This window comes from Trematomus bernacchii, unplaced genomic scaffold (assembly GCF_902827165.1).
Source record: "Trematomus bernacchii unplaced genomic scaffold, fTreBer1.1, whole genome shotgun sequence".
Taxonomy (NCBI): domain Eukaryota; kingdom Metazoa; phylum Chordata; class Actinopteri; order Perciformes; family Nototheniidae; genus Trematomus; species Trematomus bernacchii.
The window spans coordinates 12,691,726-12,717,624 of NW_022987698.1; the positions used below are offsets into that span (position 1 = coordinate 12,691,726).

The following is a 25,899-nucleotide window of genomic DNA, read 5'->3' on the forward strand; positions in this document are numbered from 1 at the left end:
CTCGTTGGAGATACGTCACTGCCCATTTGAGTCTTCCATTTAGTTCCGGGTACCGCCTGATGTCATGCGGTACCCGGAACGAAATGGACCAATCCCGAAGAGCTATGGCCACACCAGCAGCGGCGTGTTCCTCCTCCAGAGGTTCGAAGAACCGGCATTTCACAGACGAAAGCTTCCAAAACATTGCCCAGTTTGAGGCCGGATATGCACAGCTTGTTTGGACCGTTTGGAGCAGGGGAAGATCTGGGTATACAACCTGTAAGTTTGCATTGTTATTTGTGTATTTATCAAACAAGACTGTTTAAATGTGTAAACTGTGTTGGACTGCTAAGCCATTGACACAGTGCTAACTGTGCTAACTAAGTTGCTAGAGTTTCCATATATCAACTCTAATATCAGCAGATGGCCTTGCATACATGTATCTCATAGCAGGAGAATGTCTGCATTCACACACACGGAATACTCATACAGTATACTGTACTGTGATTTACCGTACATTGTGACCGTACATATACTGCATGTAGCTAACGAGGCTAGCTGTATGCTAGCGCAAAACAATGTATTCATGCAAGTTACATTGTATGGTAGCAGAATACCCGTATACGATTGCAATTATAAACACGTTATTGCTAGCCTAATATGAACCACTAGCTTTTGTTCATAGTAGTTTTATTACACTGCATTATAGTTGCCTTTCCTCCAAGCTAACGTTCATATCGTGTTAGCTACCAAGGTAAACAAAGCTAGGTTAGCATATTAGCAGGCAAGCTGTTCATTACACAACTACTACTAACGAATGTAAAACAACTAAGTTTCTCTAATATTTTGTGATTTGCATTTGATTTCGTCCAGCCAGATCCTGGCGGACAATCCATGACGTGCTAAAAGGCACTTCTACTACTACTGAGGCGTCGTGCTAAAAGGCACCGCACCGACTGTGCGCAGGCAAGATGCAAGGAGGAGGAATGGATGATATACCGTGTATATATGTATATTTATGTTCATTTTGTACATTTCTAAAAATAAAGTTTAATGGAAATACTTAGTAGGCCTATCCTTTCTTCCCTGAATTCATATATAGCAAACCATGATTTGATTTCTCATCAAACAGTAGTAGTTTATAACGGGTAAAAATAACTTACTCTTTGTTATGAGCGGCTCGTAGGCCACAAAGACAAGGAGACATACACGAGTTTACAAAACCACGGCACATTTATTGTGGTAAATGCAGATAGGTGGTTGAGAGGATCGCAGAGTTAGTCTTCCTGCAGCCGCTTTGGAGAGAGACTGGGGCCGTAGTGTCCGGAGGTGTCCGTGATCGTGCTGATTAGCCTCTTCAGCTCCACCCCATCGTAAGACAAAGGCCCTGGGGCCGTCACACTGTTCTATAACAACAGTTAAAAATATATATGTATATAAAATATACGGCTGTGCTGACGCCATGATAAGACTGATGTTACGCTGAGAACAGCCGGGAAAAGCACTGTTAGACATGGGCGCAGCCTCTCTGGTGGTTGACTAATCAGAACGAGTGGCCGAGCTGACCAATCGGAGCACACTAGGCTCACAGGGAGGGGGGGGCAAGAGCTCCAACGAGTCGTTTAGTGGAGAAAGTGAATACTGCTGAATACACATGCTTGACAGAGATGCTGTATGCGAAACCAATGTGAGTTTGGAAAATTGCACAGTATAAATCTATTTTAGTATACCTCAACAATGTAATTATGATCAGTGGAAATGGCCATGACATGGGCCCTTTAACAAATAACTATAAAACAACAATACTGTAGAATAACAAAATGAATGCCGTGAATAAACCGAAATACACGAAACGGTTCGCTGCTGATTACTACGCACCTACGCGCATTAGTTATTTTCATCCACCAGAATGTGAACTTTCTCTTAATGATTTAGAACATATGGATGAAGTTTGGTGACTTTAAAATTTAAACTTGGAAGAAATTAACTGTGTGGGTGTGCAGGACTTTAAAAGTGTTGTTTGTGTTTCTCCAATACATAAAGAAAGTATTTTAATGGGTTAAAAAAGCCACTTTGGATACAAATTGAGCCCATTTGAAGATGTAGGAGGATGTCTTGCTATGATAAGGATGATATTGGAGTCAATGTTTTCACTAAAATTACTGTCAAGGTGCTCCCGTAAAAGTCATTTTGTTTTAAAATGTTTTTTTCTGGCTGGTAGGCTGCTGGTTCTCAATGGCGAACATTTGCTGTGGTCACAATATGAGTTTCTATGTGTCTGATACAATGACAGCCCGCATAGCTCATTATTTTTAATTAATTCCATGCTTTTTTGTCCATTACTGCAACTTTTACTGACTCAAGCTGTGTGTGTTCACGATCATTCATGCTTAACAGCCTTGAACAAGCGTTTGATAACTTTCTTTTTGTATTCTTGGTTGAATTGCCTTATCTTAAGAGACAGCATTTCTTATGTTTTTGTACTCATTTACATTTGTAGTACTTTCAATGCCTCTTTCACAGCCTGCACCAGTACATTGATACGTCTGCCTTTATTTGTTATTCTTCTTCCGGCATACAATCTGCTTCGTATGAAACCCGATCAAACTCATTCTTCCTGTGTTTTTAAAGCTTCCCAAGATGTTTCATTTGTGCAATTGTTGATATAATTTCCTTTTAAACTAAAATAAATGTTTAAGGTTTTTATGCACCATATATAACACTAAGGAATATTGTTTTTCTGCGTGAAACCGATTGCTCTTTCAGATTGTATAGCTACTTAACATTTTTTTATGTCTTCGCAAGATGTGGCTATATCAAAACCTTTCAATATGTCTTATACCAAAGATCTTTTTTGCAATCTACAATACAATGTTGAAAGGAGCGACCAAACAGCCTTTACATTCTCGTAATTATCTCATGTAAGTGACTTTGATCGTTTGCCTGCTGAGTCAGGGACAAAGCTAATTATCAGCAAAGTGACTTAGCCACTGACACAGAAACAGTCTGGGGATACTGACCAGCTGAAACCCTACGGATCTCTTTTCCTCCATTAATCGGAAAAAGATTTAGCGGTGCTGAACTTTAATCGCTTAAGGCCCCATTTACACGGGAACGCAAATGCAAACGAACCGCAAACGAACCAAATTCGATATAAAAAAAGTCTTCCGTTCACACGGATACGGCTCAATAAACGTGTCCCTTCACACGAGACCGCTCGACCCGCTGGAGACGCTGTAGTACATATGCCGGGCCTGTAAGTGGCGCTGTACTTCCGCCACAAAATACACCAAAAGCAGCGAAGAAGACCCCCTAGCATGGTTGCCATGGTTGCCCTTCTGTTTATTCTCCGCGGTGGATTTAGCAACATGTAGTTCATGTAGTTCTCCATGTCCACTTGTTGCTGATGGTTGTGGTAGAGGAGCTGTAGATTTTGCACTAACATCTGTAGCATGGTCAGTAGCAGTAGCAGTAGCTACTGACCATGCTACAGCAGTGAGCAGCAGAGGTGGGGAGAGGCGGGGCTATGGCTTCATCGTTATCAGGAAAATTAGCGTATAGGACGTACACACGGAGCCGTTTGGCCCCCCCAGAGCGTTCTGTCCGCAGATATATCCACCTTGGGACCCGTTATCATTTTAGGGGTCCGTTTCCGCGGTTCCGTTATGGCCTCGTGTGAACGAACGGGCTATACGAAAGAGAAAAGTAGCGGATACAACCCGTTGTGTAAACAGCATCTAAGGCTCCCTGTAAAATCACAACGGGGAGAACCTCACTCATCACACCATCAACCAGGAAGTACCAGAGAGACGGAAATCATATTCACCTTGTAGTCACCTCTCACCGGGCTCATAATTGCAGGACATAGGAGTGCTCAGGACTCCATTACCATACACCCATGGACGATGATTAATGACGCAGTGGGAACAAACAGCGAGTGAGCGCTCTCAAACAGCGTTGGTAAGCTCCTGTGCCACCAAACACGGACGCATATGCTTCAGATATTTCAAAGACCTTGTCTTGCTCTTCAAAAAGTTGATAAAAAAGTGTGTACGTCCTGCATTTGCTTACATGTGCACATTGGTGTGTCCCTGCATGCACATGTATTAGGGTGTTCAGCGATACTTCTGTGTGGAGTCATTACTGTCATGTCACAGTGATTAGATTAATTGGCCTGAGTGTAACCATCAATAACACAAATGTGTCTGTTTCCTAAATCTGATCTACCTTTTTTAATGACTACATCCCATGACTAAATTAGCGCTGGTAATCAATCATAGGTCAACTGTAATGACTGTAACATTGGTGCTGGTGACAGCTATTTTAAATGGCTGCGAGGTACAATATATTTTATGTGTGGCTGTGTCTGTATAGAGCTTGTATCCACCAGCATATTTTAGCAAACAACGTGTCTGTGGAAGGCACCAGGATTAAGGATTGTGCTGTTGCAATTCAAATTGTGAAATCCTGTTTGAAGAGCAAAATTGTAACTCCTAGTGGTCTGCTGATAAAGAAAGAAAAAAGACTCCCGTCAGCAACATGCAACGCAGTTTCTTTTCCTCTGTAAACAGCAGGGATCTGTGTGCTGTAAAGACAGGTCCCAATGGACGAGCAGCATGTTCTATCTTCAACAGTAACTTACGGAAGGGGCTGGTTTCCCTCCTTTCGCAGTGCAGACGAGGGTGAAATTCTGGGCCTGGTATCGACTGAATGGGGCTGGAGTGTTCTCTGCCACCACTGATATGTTGTTTGGAGGCGCTGTGGACGACAGAAAGAAGGTTTTGTGAAGCAATATTCCAAAACATTTCATGAACACAAAATGCAACATCAGATGTTCTTTAACTAATAGGCGTCATTTATTCTGGGAATGTTGCGAACATGTCCCCACCACCTTTTGAAATGGGCGAATTCATCCCCACCACGTTTTAGAATAAAAAGTATAATTTGCAAAAGAAATCTGAATAACATACGAAAACCTTCCAAAACCTTTTTTTTACACAATAAGAAAACATATATGGTAATATATAAATATAGAATAAATGCATGTGCATTGTCAACAAAAAAAAACATAACCCATAGATTAATTATTATAAATTGACCAAAAATAACGTATAAACTGTAAATGTAAACATTTCTTGACACAGTTTCATCTTTTCCCGGTCTTGGTCATTATCTACTTTGACCTCAAACTGATCTCCCATTGCATTGCCTAAATGTGTATCTGGTGAAGACCATTAGAACATCTTCTGACCCCTATGTCCCCACCACTTTTCAACACATAGTGACGCCCTTGCTTGAGCTTTTAGAAAAAATCTGTTTTTTGCTTGCTCAGTGTAATCCAATAATTATTTTTGTGTTGAAATGTCTTCCTAGAGTTATATAGGTGGAGGTAGTACCAGCAATGCTGATAGAAGAGTAAGAGCATGGAAGTGAGAGCAGGGATAGAGCAATGCTGTTCTGCCCTGATATTTAAAAAAAACGACTAAAACAAATCTGCAGACCTGCTTTATCTATCTTACGCATAAACCTGCTCAGCGAATCTCCACTTAAAATGGTAACTGAATGGTCGGGACAATATGTTAAATTCTCCCAGGGGCTTATGTGAGTCAGATGAGGCTGATAAGGTTGAAAATCTCATACATATCATATCACTAACCCCCCCATCTAAATCTCTCTAGGGATCCCAGCAAGTATGTCATGGCAGCGTAAAGGGAAAACATGTGAGCAAGACTTCACAGCATTATAAAGGAGCAGCGGGAGGGAAAGGAGATAATGAATGGAAATCTCCCACATCCCACGGAAAATCAGCTGTTCAACATTCAGTCCTACTCTTGTCGTTGTATGGTGGTTTAAACATGAACATGAAGACTCATTGATATGTGGCTGTTTTAGGGAAATATCGACAAGCACATTTTAACTGACGACATTGCAGCAGATGACCAGCTGCACAAGGACCACTTGAATTTTGATGAGGACTGCTGAGTATCAAAGGCACTTTTCACTACATTAGCTGAAGAGGCTTTAAGTAGCAGACTTGTCATGTATTCTGTATACATGTCCTCTCTTCATGAAGCTATTTATGCACCACCGTGCATATGCATTGAACAGTCGTCTGGCACATATCTTCGGCCAATACTTGGCTATCCTATAAATGCAGATGCACAGGCACGTTCCTTTAGGCAAGGCAAGGCAAGGCAAGTTTATTTATATAGCACATTTCAACACAAGGCAATTCAAAGTGCTTTACAAAAATGAAAGACATTAAGAGCATTAAGAAACATATTATGAAATGACATTTAAAAACACTCATTTAAAAGCAATGGTATAAAATGACATTTAAAAACACTCATTTTAGATAGTGAAAGCCTGCTACATAGAAGGAATATTCTGCTGAAGGAGTTTCTATTCCAGCATTGGCAACAACTGCCTACTGTGCATAGCAAACTAAGAAAAGGAAGACAGACTTATCAAAAACAGAATCTGACAATAGTGTTAAAGCATAAAAATGGTGCTAACAGTTAGTTTGCTGCTAAATGTGACGGACGGATGTTGCTATTCCATTGTTAGCAACATCTGCCTACACTGCAAAATATCCTAAAAAAAGAAGACAGACCTATCAAAAAGGGAGTCCGACAATAGCGTTAAATAGCGTTAAAGCATTTAAAATGGATAGTCATCGTGACACGTTAGGCTCGTGTTGTGTTCAAGGACCCTGACCAGGAAAAACAGGCACTCGCATGTTTAATTATTTTGCGGTCTAGATTTCTTTAATTTTTTTCTTTTTTGCGTGTGTTTATAAATTACTTCGAGGGCCGTACCAAATGGTCTCACGGTCCGTATACGGCCCGGAGGCCGGAGGTTCCCCACCCCTGGCCTAGTGGTTAAAGCACGTTATTGATTTACACACATAGTACATACAAAATAGGGGGAAAGTAGAAGGTCAATGATAGAAATATAGAATATAAAATATCAAGAAGATACTGTAAGTGATCTCTACAATAAAACAGTTTAGTGCCGGATGTACAAAGATATTAATAGGAGGATGTACAAAACAGACAAACCAATTAACCTTTATTTAAACATTAAAGAATACTTTAGGTTAAGGTCTTCTTTTAAATAAGAAAAAAGCTTTGGGGGTATCTACAGATAAATATTAAGCCTGACAAAGTACTTAACGTCTAATATATATATAATATATTGCTTTCCTGCAATGTTAACTATGTTGAAGCACTTATTTTAACTGATATTATACATATTAATTATACTCTTATAAGATGTATGTAGATAGTATAAGAAATGTGCAGAATATGTTTAATGGTGGAGGTATACACACATATTGATAGATGTCTTATAATGCACTGTTGAGGAACCTGCGACCCAAGTTTTTCATCATTGCATAACTACACCGTAGTTGTGTATATGATATGTCAATAAACCTTAGAAAATCTTGAAATCTTGAAAGGGATGTGCAAAATAGCCATTATATACAGTCTTTAATTAACTATTAGTAGAGAATAACGAGTAATGAATATGCTTTATAGGGATCTGCAGATAAATGTTTAGTCTTTTCAAGCACCAACTATCAAATATCTGGGGGCTGGACCCATTCGAGTCCAGGGGTGTTTCTCAATGTCAGATTTTTTTTTTCTCAATGTCGAGGAAAGCTGCTCCAGAGCCACTATTTCAAGGATACTATGTCATCGAGTCCCGCCGAAGGACTGTTCCAATGTCCAGGATACTTGGAATTCTACAGAGGCCGGCATACTTTGTTGCGGGCAATTTCGAGGCTGCACATGTGTAGACTCCGCGGTCTTAAAATCCCCACAATGCTTTGCGGACGGACCAATTTCCAAAATCTTTGGCGGAAAATGTAAGGCGGGGCCTCTCATATGACGCACACCTGCACACTTGCTAGCCTGTTCCATTCTTTGTTTTCCGAGGCTAGGAGGTATTCTTGCCTCGCTTCTTAAGGAACTCACTCGGAGGTACATGTGCTACCTCCTCGACATTGAGAAACACCCCAGTTTTGAATAGTCTGCCGTGGTTTCATTGAATTTCATAGAGCTGTTTGACGCTCGGCGTAACCTTGGCACACTGCCACTCCAACATCCAATCACAGAGCTTGAAGACTTATCACAGGGTTTGTCAAGCAAAGGGACTGTAGTCCCAAACGATAGCTGAGGATTATGGGTAGTGTAGTGTCTTCGGCCATCCTAAACTCCAAAAAAACTATTTGTTTCTCCGAATCGAAGGAGGAAAACACAAAAGCATTGCACACAATTTAAACCAATCAATGTTGTGTAATTAACAAGGATAATCTGATGTTTTTAGTTGATGAGTATACTGCAGATTACTATGCAAACTTCGAGACCGGAAATACTGTTTTCACCCCAAGCTGTTGCCTGGCAACACAATTCTGTTGATAGTTATTTTAATATCGCATTAACACCATATCCCAACGTGCATTACGGCTAAAACATCCAATCACCGAGCTTCAACCATAGCTGAGGATATTGGGTAATCAGTTCAGTGGGTGTGTATCGCCTACGTCTGTTTCCGGTGACTTTATTTTGAAATTCAGTTCCTGACGGACGGCAATTAAACAAATAAATAAAAACAAGGATAATTGTGTGTTATTGTTGAGTAAATAACATTGTGTTATTTAGAAAAGAATAATAAATTAGAAGAAAAAAAAGATTAAAAAAAGACATATTTCAGTATTCTGAGCCCCATTTCTTTTCCTCACGGATGGCAAAGAAAGTCCATCATTATACGATTTAAAATAAAAACAATAATCGTGGCTTAATATTGAGTAAGAAAATGTTTTTATGAACCACACAGCTTCCGGTCTTCCAAGACCCGACCGGACAAAAATACGTGGTGCAGGCACGAAACATACTACCAATAGAAATACATTGCTTTTAAAATCGTCCTGTGTGACACGAAAAAAAAAGGGGAAACTCGTGTTGGTGAACACGAATCAATAGATTAAATGTCGTGACTATAACACGAAATGCCGTGAGACTGGGTTGAATAGATAGCTTTCTGCTAAATGTAGGCTAGTTAAAGGCTTTAGCTATTACAGCATTAGCAACAACTTACTACACTGCAAAGCAATTTAAAAAAGGGAGACAAGACTTATCAAAATATATCCGACGATAGCATTTGAGCATTAATAATGGTGCTAAAAGATAGCTTTCAGCTACATGTAGCAGAATTAAGGCTCTCAGTTAGCTTTCGTTAGCTCATAACTATGGTTACAAGACGGCTAACATATCAGCACCATTTTCTCTCAATCTCTGAAACATTTCACAGGTATTGAATCACAGTGTGTCATATCAAACTGATATTTATTGTCTTTTTTGCAAGGAAAACAGTAGTGTGATTCACATTGACCCTTTGCTTAGCTCAGCCTCTGGAACCCAGACTGGCCAAAGCGTAGCATCATCCAGATTTCCAGCGTCTGAAAACTCTACGACTCTGTTCAATGGACTCGTTTCAGACTTTTTTTTATGTTTGAGGCAGGTTTTGTAGGTTTCAAGTTAGCTATGGATCAACTTTATGCCTTGCACATGTGTAACCTGTGCCTAGAAAGGTTGTAAGGAATCAGATTTCTAAGATGTTAGATTTCTACAAATGAAGTACTAAGGGTTACCATATTTTGCTGTGTAACGGCATCAGGATTAAATCAACATTGCACTGACATTTGAAATGAATGACTTGTTCTTGTACAGGTTACTGCCTGTACTCATCTGGTTGAATAGAATGAGGAGAGCTGCATGAAAAAGGTATGCCTAAATACTTGCGATCTTTTTGCATTTCTCTGAAAAATGCATACCCTGGGGTACCACTTGAATTACAATCTGTAAATTACATCTGTAAATGTCAGATGCGCCGGTGAAGATGGCCGCATTGTCTTTGTGCTCCTCTCCAACTTTGCCCATTTTCGTATTTTGTACATATTTCTTTTACTTTTGCCGTTTTACTTTTAACATGGTTCGCAACATGCTAGCCGACCGCACCTACTCTGCCATACAATATAGCAGAGAGGAACTTTTCCAATTGCGAAACTTCGTGGACAATATTAACCCTCCGACAGACAATGGAGATTCACCATGGCTACCTGTTGCTGTTCTACCTGAGAGACGCAAGAAGAAGACAAAGCGAGGATGCCGGGCCGGGTTGCTGGTCAGACTGAGAAAACGTGAGAATCGGCCCCCCTCTTCCGAGTATTCTTCTGGCTAATGTTCAATCCATTGAAAATAAGCTAGATGAACTCAGAAGCCGGATTGCTTTTCAACGGGACATTAAGAACTGTAACGTGTTAATTCTCACTGAGACTTGGCTCAACCCCGCTATCCCGGACTCCGCTATTGTCCCTGACGGATTCTCTATTTTTCGTCAGGATCGGACTGCAAACTCGGGGAAAAGTAAGGGAGGCGGTGTGTGTGTGTAATGACTAACAACAACTGGTGCTCAGATGTGAAGATTATTTCATCGGACTGTTCCGCACAGCTAGAGCACCTCATGATCTCATGTCGGGCCTTCCATCTGCCGAGGGAATTCACATCTGTTGTGATAACAGCAGTGTATATCCCGCCGCAGCCACTCGCCGACAACAACACGGCACTCGATCAGCTGTTTGGGTTTATTGATAAAACCGAGACTTCACGGCCAGATGCGGCGTTCGTTGTGGCCGGAGATTTCAACACCGCCAACATGAAGAAGGTTTTGCCAAAATATTACCAACACATCAACTTCCCGACGCGCGGGGGAAACATACTGGACCATGTTTATTCCCCTTTCCGGAATGGATATAAGGCTCTCCCTCGCCCTCCCTTCGGCAAATCAGACCATATCTCACTACTGTTGTTGCCTGCGTACAAGCAGAAACTTAAAAGGGACAGACCGATAACAAGGACAGTACAACGATGGAGCGAGGAGTCAGATTCAGCACTGCAGGATTGCTTTGCATCTACGGATTGGAGTGTGTTTGAGGACAATAACATCAACACACACACGGACACTGTCATCTGCTACATTGGGAAATGCATCGATGACGTGGTACCGAAGGTTTCTGTACGGACATTCCCAAATCAAAAGCCCTGGGTAAACGGTGAGGTGCGCGGCAAACTGAAAGCGCGCACTCTCGCGCACACAGCGGGAGATTTGGAGGAGTACAGGAAGTCTAGGTATGATCTCCGGAGAGCAATAAAAAATGCAAAGAGACAGTACAAAGAGAAGGTGGAATCTGACTTCAAAGGCTGTAACACTAGGAATATGTGGGCGGGACTAAGGACAATGACTGACTACAAAGGAGCAGCGGGGGGGTGCTGCGGGAGTGTCTGCGTGCGCATCTCTCCCAGATGAGCTAAACAGTTTTTTTGCACGCTTTGAGAGCAGCCAGGCTGTGGAGGTACAGAGGGACCAGGAGCTACACTGCCCTTTTGTTTTAAATAGGGCAGATGTGTGTAAATCCTTTAAAAGGGTTAACCCACACAAGGCTCCTGGACCTGATGGCATCCCTGGCCGTGTTCTCAGGGTGTGTGCAGTTCAGCTGGCAGAGGTGTTCACAGACATCTTCAACAGGTCCCTGCTGCAGTCTGTAGTCCCCACATGTCTTAAACACTCCACCATCATTCCTGTCCCAAAAAGACAATCATCACCTGCCCCAACGACTACCGCCCAGTAGCACTCACCTCCATCATAATGAAGTGCTTTGAGCGGTTAGTCAAATTATTCATCACCTCCTCCCTCCCTGAATCTCTGGACCCCCTGCAGTTTGCCTACAGAGCAAACAGGTCCACAGACGACGCCATAGCCCTCACCCTCCACACTGCCCTCTCACACCTGGACCCGAAGAACAGGAACACATATGTGAGAATGCTGTTCATTGACTACAGTTCAGCATTCAACACCATTGTGCCCTCCAAGCTGGCCATCAAGCTCAGAGACCTCGGGCTCAACAGCGCCCTCTGCGACTGGATCCTGAACTTCCTGACGGGCAGACCCCAGGCAGTGCGGGTGGGAAACATCACATCCTCCACCCTGATTCTTAACACCGGTGCCCCTCAAGGCTGCGTGCTCAGCCCTCTCCTCTACTCCCTGTTCACCCACGACTGCGTGGCCACACACAGCTCCAACACCATCGTGAAGTTTGCTGATGACACGACCGTCATCGGCCAGATCACAGACGATGACGAGACGGCATACAGAGAGGAGGTCGAAAACCTGACATCTTGGTGCCAGGAGAACAACCTCCATCTCAACATCAGCAAAACAAAGGAGCTGATTGTGGATTACAGGAAGCAGCAGGGAGAGGGACACGCCCCCATCGCCATCAATGGGACTACGGTGGAGAGAGTCAAAAGCTTCAGGTTCCTTGGGGTCCACATCACTGAGGACCTGACATGGACTCTTCACACCACCACCATCACCAAGAAAGCTCGACAGCGGCTCTTCTTCCTCCGCAGGTTGAGGAGGTTCAAAATGGATTCCAGGATACTCTGCAACTTCTACAGATGCACGATAGAGAGTATCCTGACTGGCAGCATGACGGCCTGGTACGGCAGCTGCACCGACCTCGATCGTAAGGCTTTACAGAGGGTGGTGAAAACTGCACAGCACATCACCAGGACGGAGCTGCCATCCATGGAGGACCTTTACTCCCAGCGGCTCAGGAAGAAATCACTACGGATTATCAAAGACCCCCATCACCCCAGCCACAAACTGTTCTTTCTGTTGCCGTCTGGCAGACGTTACCGCAGCATCCGGGCAAGGACAAGAAGATTCGGAGACAGTTTCTTCCCGCGGGCAGTGAGACTGTTAAAAAATTGAACTGTTGAAACAACTTCAAACATTCAACTGCTACTCAGTAGTATGTATCTAATACCTAATATATATATATCATTCCAATAACTTGTATATAGACTCATACTGCACTATTCCACATCATAACTTTATTTCATTTTTATAACTATTATTATTTTTGTATTGCTCTTGCTCTTATTGTTATTATGTTATGTTATTATGTTGCATTGTTGGAGAAGCCTGTGACATAAGATTTTCAACTGCATAATTACTCTGTAGCTATGTCAGATTGACAATAAAGAACCTTGAACCTTGAACCTTGAACAATATGCTAGAAGGTTATTATGGAGTTTTTGCCAATAATGCTAAAAATAAACCACCTACAGAACCCCAGTTTAATGTGGATTATATGAGGTAACAAGAAAGGTCATGCATGGAGCAGTGTCTTTTTCATGTGTCACTTAAATCTATCAAGCGGTTTTAAACAGACATGCCACATCAATTAATTGATTAAAAGGAGTGGTGGGGGATGGTTGGATTCAGCTGCTGGCCTGGGTGGCTCCGTGTTTCCACACTTCTTAATTGCTTATTGATGGGACTCATATGGTAGTAAATTAACCTTAGAACACCCCATTAGCTTACTGACAAGCCTGTCTCCACCTGACATATTATAAACTGTCAGAGGTGTCTGTTCCTGACCAATCATTCACAAGTACCCAAGACAAAAGCAGTGTCAAGTGGCGAAGTGCCTCCCATACAGTGAGCGAGCTCCAATGTGCAGAGCATATAAATAGAGAATAAAAAAACAATTCAACTTTATAGATTTATAATATTGATTGCTCTTTCCATAAAATATAACCTCACTCAATGTTGTAAAAGCTTGCTGGAGAACAGTACATTTATTCCTAACACCACCATTTTTGTTATTTCAGCAAAGTGCCTGTGGCGAGATGTGCAGTTAAAAAAATATGATAAATGTTGCTAATATTACGTAGCATTTTTCAATTCAAAGAGATCAGGAGAGTGCAGAGAGTTTTAACATACCAAACCACACAAATTAAATTTAGACAAAGCTAATCTCATGAAATCCAATTTACAAGATTAAAAATGATTACCGTCAAATTGCAAGTTTCCACTTGACTGATAAGTATTGATAATCCCCTGACAAGTACTTCTCCAAAGCACTAATAAGGATATGTGTTGTTTAGTTAGAATAAAATCTCTAACACAACCTTGAGGTGAACTAAATTGCACATTGATCCGTGTTTCTGCCCTGTGGGTGGATGGCCACCTAATGGGAGTCAAAGCCAAAGACAGCAATAAACCCTGGTTAAATATTTGACATGATTAAAAAACAAGACCTACTGTGCACAGCACACTGTTTGCAAGCACAACATCTCTGAATAGGATTAAGATGGTTGTCTGTGAGGATGGAGTCTAAGCCTTTCATACCCCATTTAATTACATCTCTCTTTTCGCCCACTTGTTATAGGTTATTTTGTTATCCTATTTTTTAGGCTTCAAGTTTTTGTTTAACACTAGAACCGCCAGAGATTTTTTATACCTAAAACCGCCACCTGGGTCAAATTGACCCACTATTAGAATGCATTGATTTTCAAGGTAAAATGTTCCTTTATTGAACAGAGAGTTTTGATCGCACAGGGATGAAACGTATACCAATATAATCTGTGGACTCTCAGGGCTCGACATTATAAATGGCCCGCGGGGCCGGAAGCATTATTTAGACACCGCGGCCAGCATAACGTACTTTCAACTCGCCCCACAGCTGTTGTCTGTCTGTCTGTCTGTCTGTCTGTCTGTCTGTCTGTCTGTCTGTCTGTCTGTCTGTCTGTCTGTCTGTCTGTCTGTATAACTATCTATAACTATCTATCTATAACTATCTATCAATATATCTATCCATCTATCTCTCTCTCTCTCTCAATCTATCTCTCAATCTATAAGGAGGAACCGCAGTAGACAAAAGGCGTCATGTTTATATGAAAAGGGTCATATTGACCCCACGTCAATATGACCCGCTTGGCGGAAATAGGTATAAATGGCAATTTTTTGGGTGATTTCTTCAATCTGACTTCATATTGACAATTTTTAACAACAGAGGGTGGTACATAACACACTTTCAGGAAAAGTCACGGACTGGGAGACTTTAATATTTTATTGAAAAAAAGTTACATCAAATATAAAACAGCTCGGGGTCAAATTGACCCCGTTGGCGGTTCTAGTGTTAAGGCTGTTTGTTGGGTCGGTTAAATGTGGATGTGTGCCTCTCAGTTAAAGCATGTACTGAAGGCTGCATAGCAATCATACAAATACAAAAAACTGATCAATAATTATTCTCTTGACAAGGTTACTGTTTAGTATGCTGATGCTGATATGGAGCTTATATAAAACAGTGGGAGAAAGACTTATGATTCAAATTTCAAGCACAGTTAAGTTTCCTAAACAATGTGTAAAAGCAAAGAAACTTAAAAAGAAAAAATAACGTCAATATCTTTGACATTCTTCTGAAGGTTTTCTTGAAGACTCAAAAGATGCAAGAACAGATATAAAAAATCCAGATCCTCTCTGCACCCTCTCTGCCTTTCCTTTGTATAATGAAAACGGCACAGCTACAGATGTAGCACCTCATTTCGGACGCCCCTACCGATGTGGGGCCGTGATCGGCACGGGGTGGGCCCTCGCTGAAAGGAAAACCCCCCGCATGACTTGATACGCCCCCTTGATAAATAAATAAAATTATAATTAAACCAGCTGCAATGGATCATGGATCCACCAGGGGGAGCAGTGATTAAAAAGCTGCCACACTGGAACTCATGTGAAATAAACAGCTGATAGATCTACAGGTATCTGATATAGCGGATCTTTGTTAAGATCCATATGTCACGGATAGGATCATATTCTGTGCTAAATAAGATACATGTAATCATTTACAAAACATCACCATGTTTTTATTTAACAAAATAATGTTGTTTAATCCACGTTGGCATACTACAACTACAAAACCATCGGTTTGTTTTTTCATTAGGAAATGCAGCCCGGCTCAAACAAACGATTTTTAATCATCATCCTCACGATCATTTAATGCAGGGGTACTCAAATACAAATCTTAAAGGTCCAAAAAAAATGTTTCAATAAGACAAAGGTCCGTTTATTACGGTCATTCAAACTTTTAAACAATTGCAACAAGATTCTTAACACGAGGTTGCAAAAACAAAAATAATCTGTATGCAGCAGTTTTCATTGATATTGTGTCTGTGCTTGATCCCTCAGAGTCGCAGTGTGAGCTGCACGTTATGAATAAAGGCAGCTGCACCCTCTTTCATTCAGCATTCCCATTATTGCTTTATAAATGTCTTGCCCCCTTGTGTGTCCACTGAGGTTCGTCAGGCCCAACACATCTTCAACAAACTCCCCCTTTGCCTCATCATAAAAACTCACAAACACCAGCAACTGAGCATTGTCAGTGGTGTCAGTGGAATCATCCACAGCTAAGGAAATGCACTGTGCATTTTTTATTCCATCACAAAGCTGATTAATCAAATCACCAGCCAGTATTTATGTTCTTCTGGTTGCTGTGGAATCTGAGAGGGGGATTTGCTTGATTTGACCTGTTATTTCCTCTTTTTGTTTGCCTTCAAACATGGTCTCCATCACTTCAGTCATGCATTATTTTATACTTCAGTTATTATCCAGTGGAATGCCCTTACCTACTGGCCTAGTTAAATCAAAGTGATTACTTTTTTTTGGCTGGGCAGTGTAGTTTTACACACCGTCTTATTTGACTTTCTCAGGACTTAAAACTCTTTTTTGGGGGCAGACCCCCACAAAGAAAAAGATATATTTACACACGTAAGGTCATCATCTTAACAGTTTTGTATGCTCATCCGTGAGCAGAGCATCAAGTTGACATGTCTATTACAGCTGAATGCGATTACCATTTTGTTCAGCAAAACGCCTCACAAACTTATTAAGATCAACAGCTTTAGTGCGTTTTCATTCAATGCTGAGTACAGCCAAACTTGACAGTCTCTTCTCTGTCATTGTAGACCGCAAAATACCTCATTCCTTCAGTACTTGAGTCCGAATGCTTCTCGTTTTGCGCCGTCCCGTTCAAATGAAATCTCCGCCAATCATATTTCCACGCTCGCGCCAGGGACGGGGGAGGGGTTACAAGACGTGCATCTTGTGCTGCATTCACTTGCACTCGGACATTAGAGACTTTCTCTCATAAATGTCAGATGAGCCACAACTTTTCTTTCAAAACAAAGCTGCCAACTGGGGTGGCAGCTGGGGTGGCAAGGCCTATTTTGGTTGAAAGAGACGACACGACACACGCATTTTTCCCACCCGCATTCCGCGAAGACCCGCCCTACTGTGCCTCTGATTCGCAGACTGTTGGTGGGGGAAAAAACGCTGACGGGATGCTGAATGTGATTCTTATTCTACATGACCATATTCTACAAGAAATAAGCCATTAGTTGAGAGTTTTTCCTCAATAACCCTCTAATTAGTGCTTATTTATTGCAAGTAAGGCTGTTGTTGTACATGAGTTTTGGTTTTAATATGCTCTGCTCAATATGGGCCTAATAAGGCAGTAGTACCACAAGAATAGTAATTCTCCCATAATAACACTTAACAAATATGATCTATTCTTATGTAACAAGACATGAAACTATAAGTGTTAATTGTGTCTAAATAACTCAAAATTAAGTAGCCTATATACAGTATATCTAAGAATATGTTTTGGGGTATTGACAGAAACACTTTTACAAAGCTAGAGACACATTTACAAGTGTCGAAACACTTTAACATTTCCCGAAACACTTACACAAACTAGAGAATCAAACCGGAAAGGGAATGCCCATCATACCAGAAGTGACCTGCAAGTGATCGACACAAACTTAAGTTTGTTTTGGCGGATTGTTCATTCCAGATCGCTATGATGAAAATTGAACTCTTGCGTCCAGCTGAGATGAAAATGAAAAAGAATAGCCGTCTGTGCGTGCCTTCTTAATCGTTTGTTTGGGTCCCTCACTTCCGTTTCGCTTCTCATGCACTGATTCGCTAGCTGAACAGCCAATCAGAGTGATTTATTTTGCCGACAGCCTTTGGCCGAAAAGTGTTGATTGATACTGTTGGACTCAGTACTACTTGGACTACTACCACAAGTACAATCAAGTATTTTTACTCTGTACTTTTTGAGTAATACTTGGTTAAACTCCTGTCCTGAGTACAATCATTCATACAATACAGGAATTATTGTACTCAGGACGGGAGTTTGACCGAGTATTAATCAAAAGGTACACAGTAAAAGTAGTTGATTGTACTTGTGCTAGTAGTCCAAGTAGTACTTAGCACTGACTGAGTCCAACAGTATCAATTTCATGTAGAACCTTTTGCAAAAAATCATTTTATCCCTCATCAAATATAGCAGAATACATTAATTATTGTACTCAGGACGAGAGTTTGAGTATTACTCAAAAAGTACACAGTAAAAGTACCTCATTGTATTTGTGGTAGTAGTCTAACAAGTACTGAGTCCAACAGTACCAATTTTATTAAGAACTTATGGCTAAAAATCATTTTATCTTTCATCAAATATAGCAGAAGTGGCATAATTTTGTTCTCAGGAGGGGACTTTGAGAGAGTATTACCCAAAAAGTACGTAATTTTATTGTTGGTAGCAGTCAAACTAGGACTGAGTCAAACAGTGTCAGTTTTATTAAGAACTTATGGTACAAATTATTTGTATCGCAAATAAAGCATAAAAAAGCGTCAGTGCCGCTTCTCTGCGATTACCGTAAAGGCCCGATTAATTGCGCACTCAAAAATGAAGAGCTGCTGATTTGACCAAGCAAACGCGAGAGACGGCTGAGTTGACCGCAGTACCGGAACGGACGACAGTATCTTAATATCTTCTGAAAACAAATACCAGTGTCACACACACACACACACGGCCTGGTGACCGGACATCTCCTTCATAAATAGAATAATAAGGCGTAATAATCGGGCAGTTTGATGTGTGTAGAGGTGTGTGTGTGTGTAGAGGTGTGTGTGTGTGTGTGTAGAGGTGTGTGTGTGTGTAGAGGTGTGTGTGTGTAGAGGTGTGTGTGTGTAGAGGTGTGTGTGGCTATAACGAAGCAGCCTGCAGTCGCTCTTTAGCTGTCTAATGAAGGTAAACACAGCGAAGGCTGTGTGTAAAAGGCACAGCTCCACTTCCTACTTGGCGAACCTGTAACTTTCTCGTGTGCACGAGAACGTATCTCTTGCGCAATAGAAAGTATATCGTGATGAGCAAAACCATGTCACTTGACCCAGGTGGTTTCCACAGAACGGACAAAACATGTTTAACGACCATAAAGGTCCATAGGTACCGGCGGTATATCCGCCAAAACAAACTTAAGTTTGTGTCAATCACTTGCACGTCACTTCTGGTATGATGGGCATTCCCTTTCCGGTTTGATTCTCTAGTTTGCTAAAGTGTTTCGGGAAATGTTAAAGTGTTTTGACACTTGTAAATTTATCTCTAGCTTTGTAAAAGTGTTTTGCATCTTGTTAATTTGTTTTTGTTAATGTTAAATCGTTTTTTCTTTGGTAAAAGTGTTTTGCTAATGTAATTTTGTTTTAGAAAATGTAAATTTGTCTCAAGCTTTGTTAAAGTGTTTCACACTTTGTAAATGTCGATTGCACTTCTCAGCCACCGTAGCATGCAGCACGGCTCTCACTAGGGCTGTGCGATTATGGCAAAAATCATAATCACGATTATTTGGGTCAATAATTGATATCACGATTATTAAATACGATTATTCATTGACTTTGAAAACATCCATTTATTGAACTTTTAAATACAAATAATAATTTGAACAGTATCTTTTTAACTGTTGATTTCCCTGAGCGTATAATTCAACTGAAAAACCAATACAAAAATAAATTAAATAAATGATACATTTATATCTACATTTAAATAAATAATATCAAAATAATAAATACCAATAAACAAGATCAACAAATATTTTGGAGCGCACTTCAACAAGCTACTAAACATATATAAATATGATAAATAGTGCACTGTCACAACCTAGCAAAGCAAAATAATCGTTTTTTTCGATTATGTTGTTTTCGTAATTGTGGCAGGCCAAAATCGTAATTGCGATTAAAATACGATTAATTGCACAGCCCTAGCTCTCACTACCAATTTTTAATCAGAATTTAATCATCATCTTCACGATAATTTATGTTTATGTTCGCCAAATTGACATGAAAGCACTGACAAATATGAATATACTGTAGTCAACTTCATTAAAACGTTATTAACTTGCCCAAACTCAGTAATTCACTAAAAAGAGGTTTATTTTTTAATGGAACCTCGTCATCTCACCATGGGCAAACGGGCTATAATATTATACTATTGTTAATAGTTTAATGTATTACTAGTGTTTAATATTACTGCTATAACAATCACACATTGAGTTCATTGTTGTGCAATGTTAAAATCAGACCGTTTTTTTTTTTTTAAATAGTCTAAGGCCCCGGCCCCACGGGAACGCATACGGCAAAACGCATAGGATTAACGCAAACGCAATCGCCAAAAAGCTTCCGTCCACACGCAATATACACCGGATAGTGTCTGCCCACACGAGACAGCTCCGTTTAGATCCAACCGCTGGAAAAGCTGCAGTACATATGCCGAGCCTGTACGTGGCACTGTAACTTCCTCCACAAAAGCAGCAACTTCCTCCACAAAAGCAGCGAAGAAGAATGGTTGTCATGGCTGCACTTCTGTTTATTCTCCGCGGTGGGGGCCGAGGGAACCGGGCAGAGTTTTTCGCCGGTCAACGTGTGTTAAAGTTTAAATCTTCCGGACAAAATTATAAAAGTACCGGTCAAAGGTCTTCTTTGTTATTTATTGAGCTTTAAAACAAATGAATAACGACGATATAATGATATATAATAATAAAATACACGGAGCCTGTCTCTTTTTCCTCTCTTCTGACAGCGTCAGTGTCTGTCTCATGCAGCAGCTGATCCAGTAATGAGTAAAAATAAACATATTTATAACTAGTTTAGGTAGTTTGAGAGGTAATTAAAATAGCTAAGGGTGATGATCTGACTTGAAGTGTGTGTTTTGCTCCCGCTGCATCACAGCGGGAGGAGCTGCGTGTCTCCGTCCTGTCGGATTAGACTTCACTCGCGTTTATGTCCATATCGAGATAAAGATAAATAATCTGAATTCAGTGTGCAGTGTAATTTTGCGGGGGTGAGCAGCAGAGGTGGGGAGAGGCGGGGCTATTGCGTCGTCATTATCAGAAAATGACCGTATAGAGGCTACCACACGGAGCCGTTGGACCCCCAGAGCGCTCCGTTCCCAGATCTATCCACCTTTGGACCCGTTGTCGTTTCGTTACGGCGTCGTGTGGCAAAAAGGGCTATACGCAAGAGAAATATGCGGATACAACCCGTTTTCGTTCCCGTGGGGCCGGGGCCTGAATGAAACGGCAGCTCTCAGGTGATCAGCTGTGTGTGACTCTCTTTGTTTACACACCTAATGGCCCATCAGCCACAGCTCTCCATAAAAGCTGGTGGGTTGAAAGCAATACGGGAGGTGAAAAGAACTATATTGTAGAATACAGAAGAATTGTGATGCCGTGGCTTTATCTGAAAACTGACAGCATAATTGTATTTATGGCCCGGGACACACATATTTATTTAGATATGTTTTAAACAAGTTTAAATAAAAGGCTGGAGTGTTTCTTGCTCTGCCAGGTACAACAAGTAGGAGCGCGGTGCAAAGTAATACGGCGCTGGGTTTACAGTAGTTGTTGTTCTTATTATACATGTAGTCCGCTGTATAGAAAACTGTAGTTTCCCCACAGCAGCAGACGCACATTCATGACGTCCGCTGGCGCATCATAAATACATTGATAGTGTAAGTGCAGTCGGATTCTCAAAGCACTGCAGTCTCTTCTCCTAAATCCTTTTGAATTCTCCTATCCACTATTAATTAACCCTGAAAGGGTCTGTCGGCCATCATCGGTGTGACAGCTTTACCATCCCCCCTCTGTTAACAAGAGATAGTAGCCTATGTTGCGGACTCTCTTTGTTTCAAATAATTGCCCATCGGAATGTGACAAAAGTCTCCGGAGACTTTTGTCACATTCCGATGGGCATTCAGAATTACATGCAGGGCAGCATTGCCGGTCTGAAAGGGTCTCTGGAAATATCAAACATTTAATTAAGGTTTTAAAAAAAGTTTAAAAAAAATTATTCCGATTATTTACCTAGGTAAAAACACGTGTTAGAAGTAAGTGTCCTGCATTCAAAATTGTCAATTGCCCAAGTGAAAAGTATTATCATCTGAAAGTAAAATGAATCATTATGTTATTAGTATTAAATACATATAAGTATTTGTACAACTTGTATTTAGAAATACTCCGTTGTAATTATTGATGCATAAATGTGTTCATCCATTCAATGTGGCATCTGCTATAATGGGGTTAATGTATGATATTACTTAATAATACAACACATTACTGTATAATACGTCATAATGTATGAGTTGATTTACTTCGATATACTGTACTGTGTACACCACAACAATATTACAAAAAATATACTGCATATTAAAGCAAACTATTGTAAAGGTAAAAGTATGAGCATAAAAAATAAAGAAGTGTAAACATTTACATTATTATTATGATTATGTAATATATAAAGACTATATATTATTGAATTACAATTAAGATAATAAGATTAGATGTACTTTATTTGATCTAAAATATTGATGTTTTTTCGTTATAGTAGCCTGTAACTTGTTTACAAATAAGTGATTAAATGCTACAGTATTCAGCAAACACGACTGCAGAGCTGCAAACATTGCAAACAAACTAAGGTCTACAGTTGTCTTTGTGTATTTGTGAATGAAGCGCCATCTCATGGTTAAATCCGGAACAAATGGGGGCTTTAATCTCCCAGCCACTGGGATCCGCTGGGTTTTTGGTTGGAATCCGCTGGGTGGAGTCCTATCTGTAGTGCTACATCTGTACACAGTGTACTGAAAAGGATTGCTTCACTGTGTGCCTGGCATAAGATTGGCACGTTTTTTTCTTCCACAAAATTGATTGAAATATTTTGGGCCGTGTATATTATTGGTTTATGGCTTATAGAGAAAAAAGCTTTTATATAATTTACCCCACTATTTCTAATTTTGGTGATTTCAAATTGCAAAATAGCACACCTTAAATAATTTTGCCCAGATCTGACCAGCATTTTCTGTATATACTACTGACAGAGTAGACCTTCTGCATCAAAAGCAGCATTTACTACCTGTTTTTCGCCTGCAGTACTGTTCAAGTTACCCAAGTAATGATCTTTCCCTTGATCTCTTGTTTACCACCTCCTATTTCTCCTATATCCTCAAGCACCATTGCCCTGCTATCCTTCAAAAATAGAAGAATAATTAAATAAGAAAAAAAAACCTACAAATGGGATTGGTAAATGCGCAGAACAGGAGCATGTTTAATGCTCCCAAGAGACTGCCTTCCCTGGCCTCATAATTAAGGGATTTAGAGCTCTGGAGACAGCTGGACTCACGAGAAACACTCCCAACATCCCCTTGTACTTAGCACCCTGGCCTCCAGTCCACATCTCTGGGGTTTTATTTATAGTGGATGAAGGTGGTGTGTGTGTGGTGAGGAAGGCAAAGAAAAGGCCCAAGGTCATCCTTGGCTGACTTTTACTGACAATAATTCAATGATAAATATTTGATAAAGCTGTAGTTTTTTTATTGTGAGCCCAAGAGTCCCAAAGTAACCAATATACATTTTAAATGTTTCCGCTAGTTTAAATAATGCAAGTCATTTCAATTATCAGTGTAATCTTATCATTATTACTGCATTACCTTTTTGACAAATGTTTTTTTTTGTTTTATCTGAAAGCTGAAGAGAATGTTCTACTTTGATCCAACATTATTTTGCTTGCCAATGCTCATACGCATGTGTGTTTGTTGGCCCTTTTATTGAATGTGTGCCTGTTCAAGATGTCCTGTCTCTCTCACAATGCATGATGGGATATGTTCCAGCCCACTGTACATAAACAGGTTATGTGGGTACTGAAAAAATATGGAATAGCTAATCAAGTTTTTAAAATATTTCATTAATTTAAAAAGATGACACTGTCGGTTAATTGCAAATGGCTTCAAACAAATTAAAGCTGGCATACCTAAGCATCAGCTAATCCCAAAGTTAAAGACATCTATTTAAATGGCAATCACAAAAGGAAAATTAGTGCTATCATTTAACAAAGGTTTTTTTATTTTAGAAACCTCACAATTGCCTGCTGCTGCTTTTTTTCCTTGTTTACTGCATATCAGCTTTTATGCACGACTTGTGCTTGAGTCACCAGCTACCCTATGTGGATGCATGCCATTAAGTCACAAGAGAACATTAGTTCTCAATGCTCCACTGAAGAGATTTGGTTTTAATAAAGCTCTCAAACACTAATTTACATCAGCATTGTACAGATGGTAATTAATTTGGATTTATTTTCACAATTAGAAAAGGCACGACTAGATTTGACATCTCTGTAGTAGTAGTACAGTTAATACAACGAAACCAATAGCCTGGCATTTCCCCATGTATTTTACAACCATGGTCAGATTTCAAACTGTTTTAGAAGAAGGTCTTGAAGTGACACAGTGTAATCAACATGCAAAACAGTTGCATGTCTGAAACTGAATTTGGAGAGGTCCTTTAGATTTGAAATTGGAAATAATACCACAGTCAGACAGACATACAAGTGGACCCCAAAGAACATCAAAATAATATTTCCCTCCTCTTTGTGCCAGAATGACAATATCACACTGTGTTTGTGATGTGCTGATCTGCAATAATGATGGAGGAAGAGGAGAGGCTGGCAAATACTGTGTTACGGTTATGTAGTGCACTTTGCAAGATTCTACATTCTGCCACAATAACAACATATGCTATTAACCCTTTAGGGAGACGTCTCTTTATGAATTCTCCTCCGCAGAGAGGTCACAGGGTAGGGCCAGCTACAGAGCAGCGTCCATAAAGCTGAAATAGATACATTATTTGCTCAGAGACTCTTGTGTAGAGCGGATGCTAATGCTAGCTGACACAGGTGCTTGAACCTGTTTACTACTTCTGTAGAGCATTTCACCAAACCATCCAGTCACTTCAACTGGTTTCATCAACTGCCTCTGGTGATAACATGCAAGGTCTTGCTGTCTATTCATGTTTTCATACACTGTACAACTCCCTTTCCTATATGGCTCTACACCAATGGCACAGAGACATTTTAAAGGGGCCCTATTGTGCTGAGTTTCAGGTTAATATTTGTATTTTTAGCCTCTACTGTGACATGTCTCCATGCTTTAAAGGTGGGGTAGGTAAGTTTGAGAAACCGGCTTGAGATACACTTTTTGTTATATTCCATGGAATGCTCTTAACATCCCGATAGCAATAAATATCTTAAGTGCTTTGACAAAAAATCCATAACAACATTTCATCTGTGGAAGCCGTAGTACTGTAAAAAGCACGACGAATCATTTTAGCCGGCCCGGCTAAAATAACTGGATGGCCTACCTGCCTGTCAGCCTTCCATCTGTGCACAAACTTATCTCGTGCCCTCATTGGTCATGTGCGCGTTCGTGTGTGTTGGAGGAGGGGCTCTGTAAGGAAGTGGCAGATTTTTTCCGGCTGTGTATTTTCAAATTCTAGCGCACTCAAGCTGGTTTCTCCAAAATTACCTACCCCACCTTTAATGTTCAAAAACCTCTTCATTGTACTCAAACTGCCAGTGCTGCAGCACCTCTTTTCAGCATTCAAACATTTGAAGGACATTTGGAACTTCAGAGTAAAGGCTCCATATTACTCGGCTGCTCTTAATGTGATTTGAAATTGGTTTTAAACATGAAGGCATAGGAGGTAAAACACAAAGAGCGGAAAGAAACATGCGACTGGACATTTGTATGTCAATTTAAGTGACTATTTCACCTTTTATTGTTCCCAGATAATCAGAAATGGGCATCAATTGAACCCTTCCTGAGCCAGTTTTATGATCACAACTTTACTT

At 40.5% G+C, this 25,899-nt stretch overlaps 1 protein-coding gene across 2 annotated transcripts in view; it reads right to left on the reverse strand.

Annotated features, from left to right (window-relative positions):
• The window catches only part of igsf21a (immunoglobin superfamily, member 21a), a 219,373-nt gene that overhangs the window by 33,523 nt on the left and 159,951 nt on the right, over window positions 1-25,899 (reverse strand). For both annotated transcript variants that reach the window (XM_034138627.1, XM_034138625.1), the window contains exon 5: window positions 4,622-4,737. In XM_034138627.1, coding sequence (XP_033994518.1) covers window positions 4,622-4,737 — 116 coding nt within the window. The remainder of the gene's footprint in view (window positions 1-4,621; window positions 4,738-25,899) is intronic.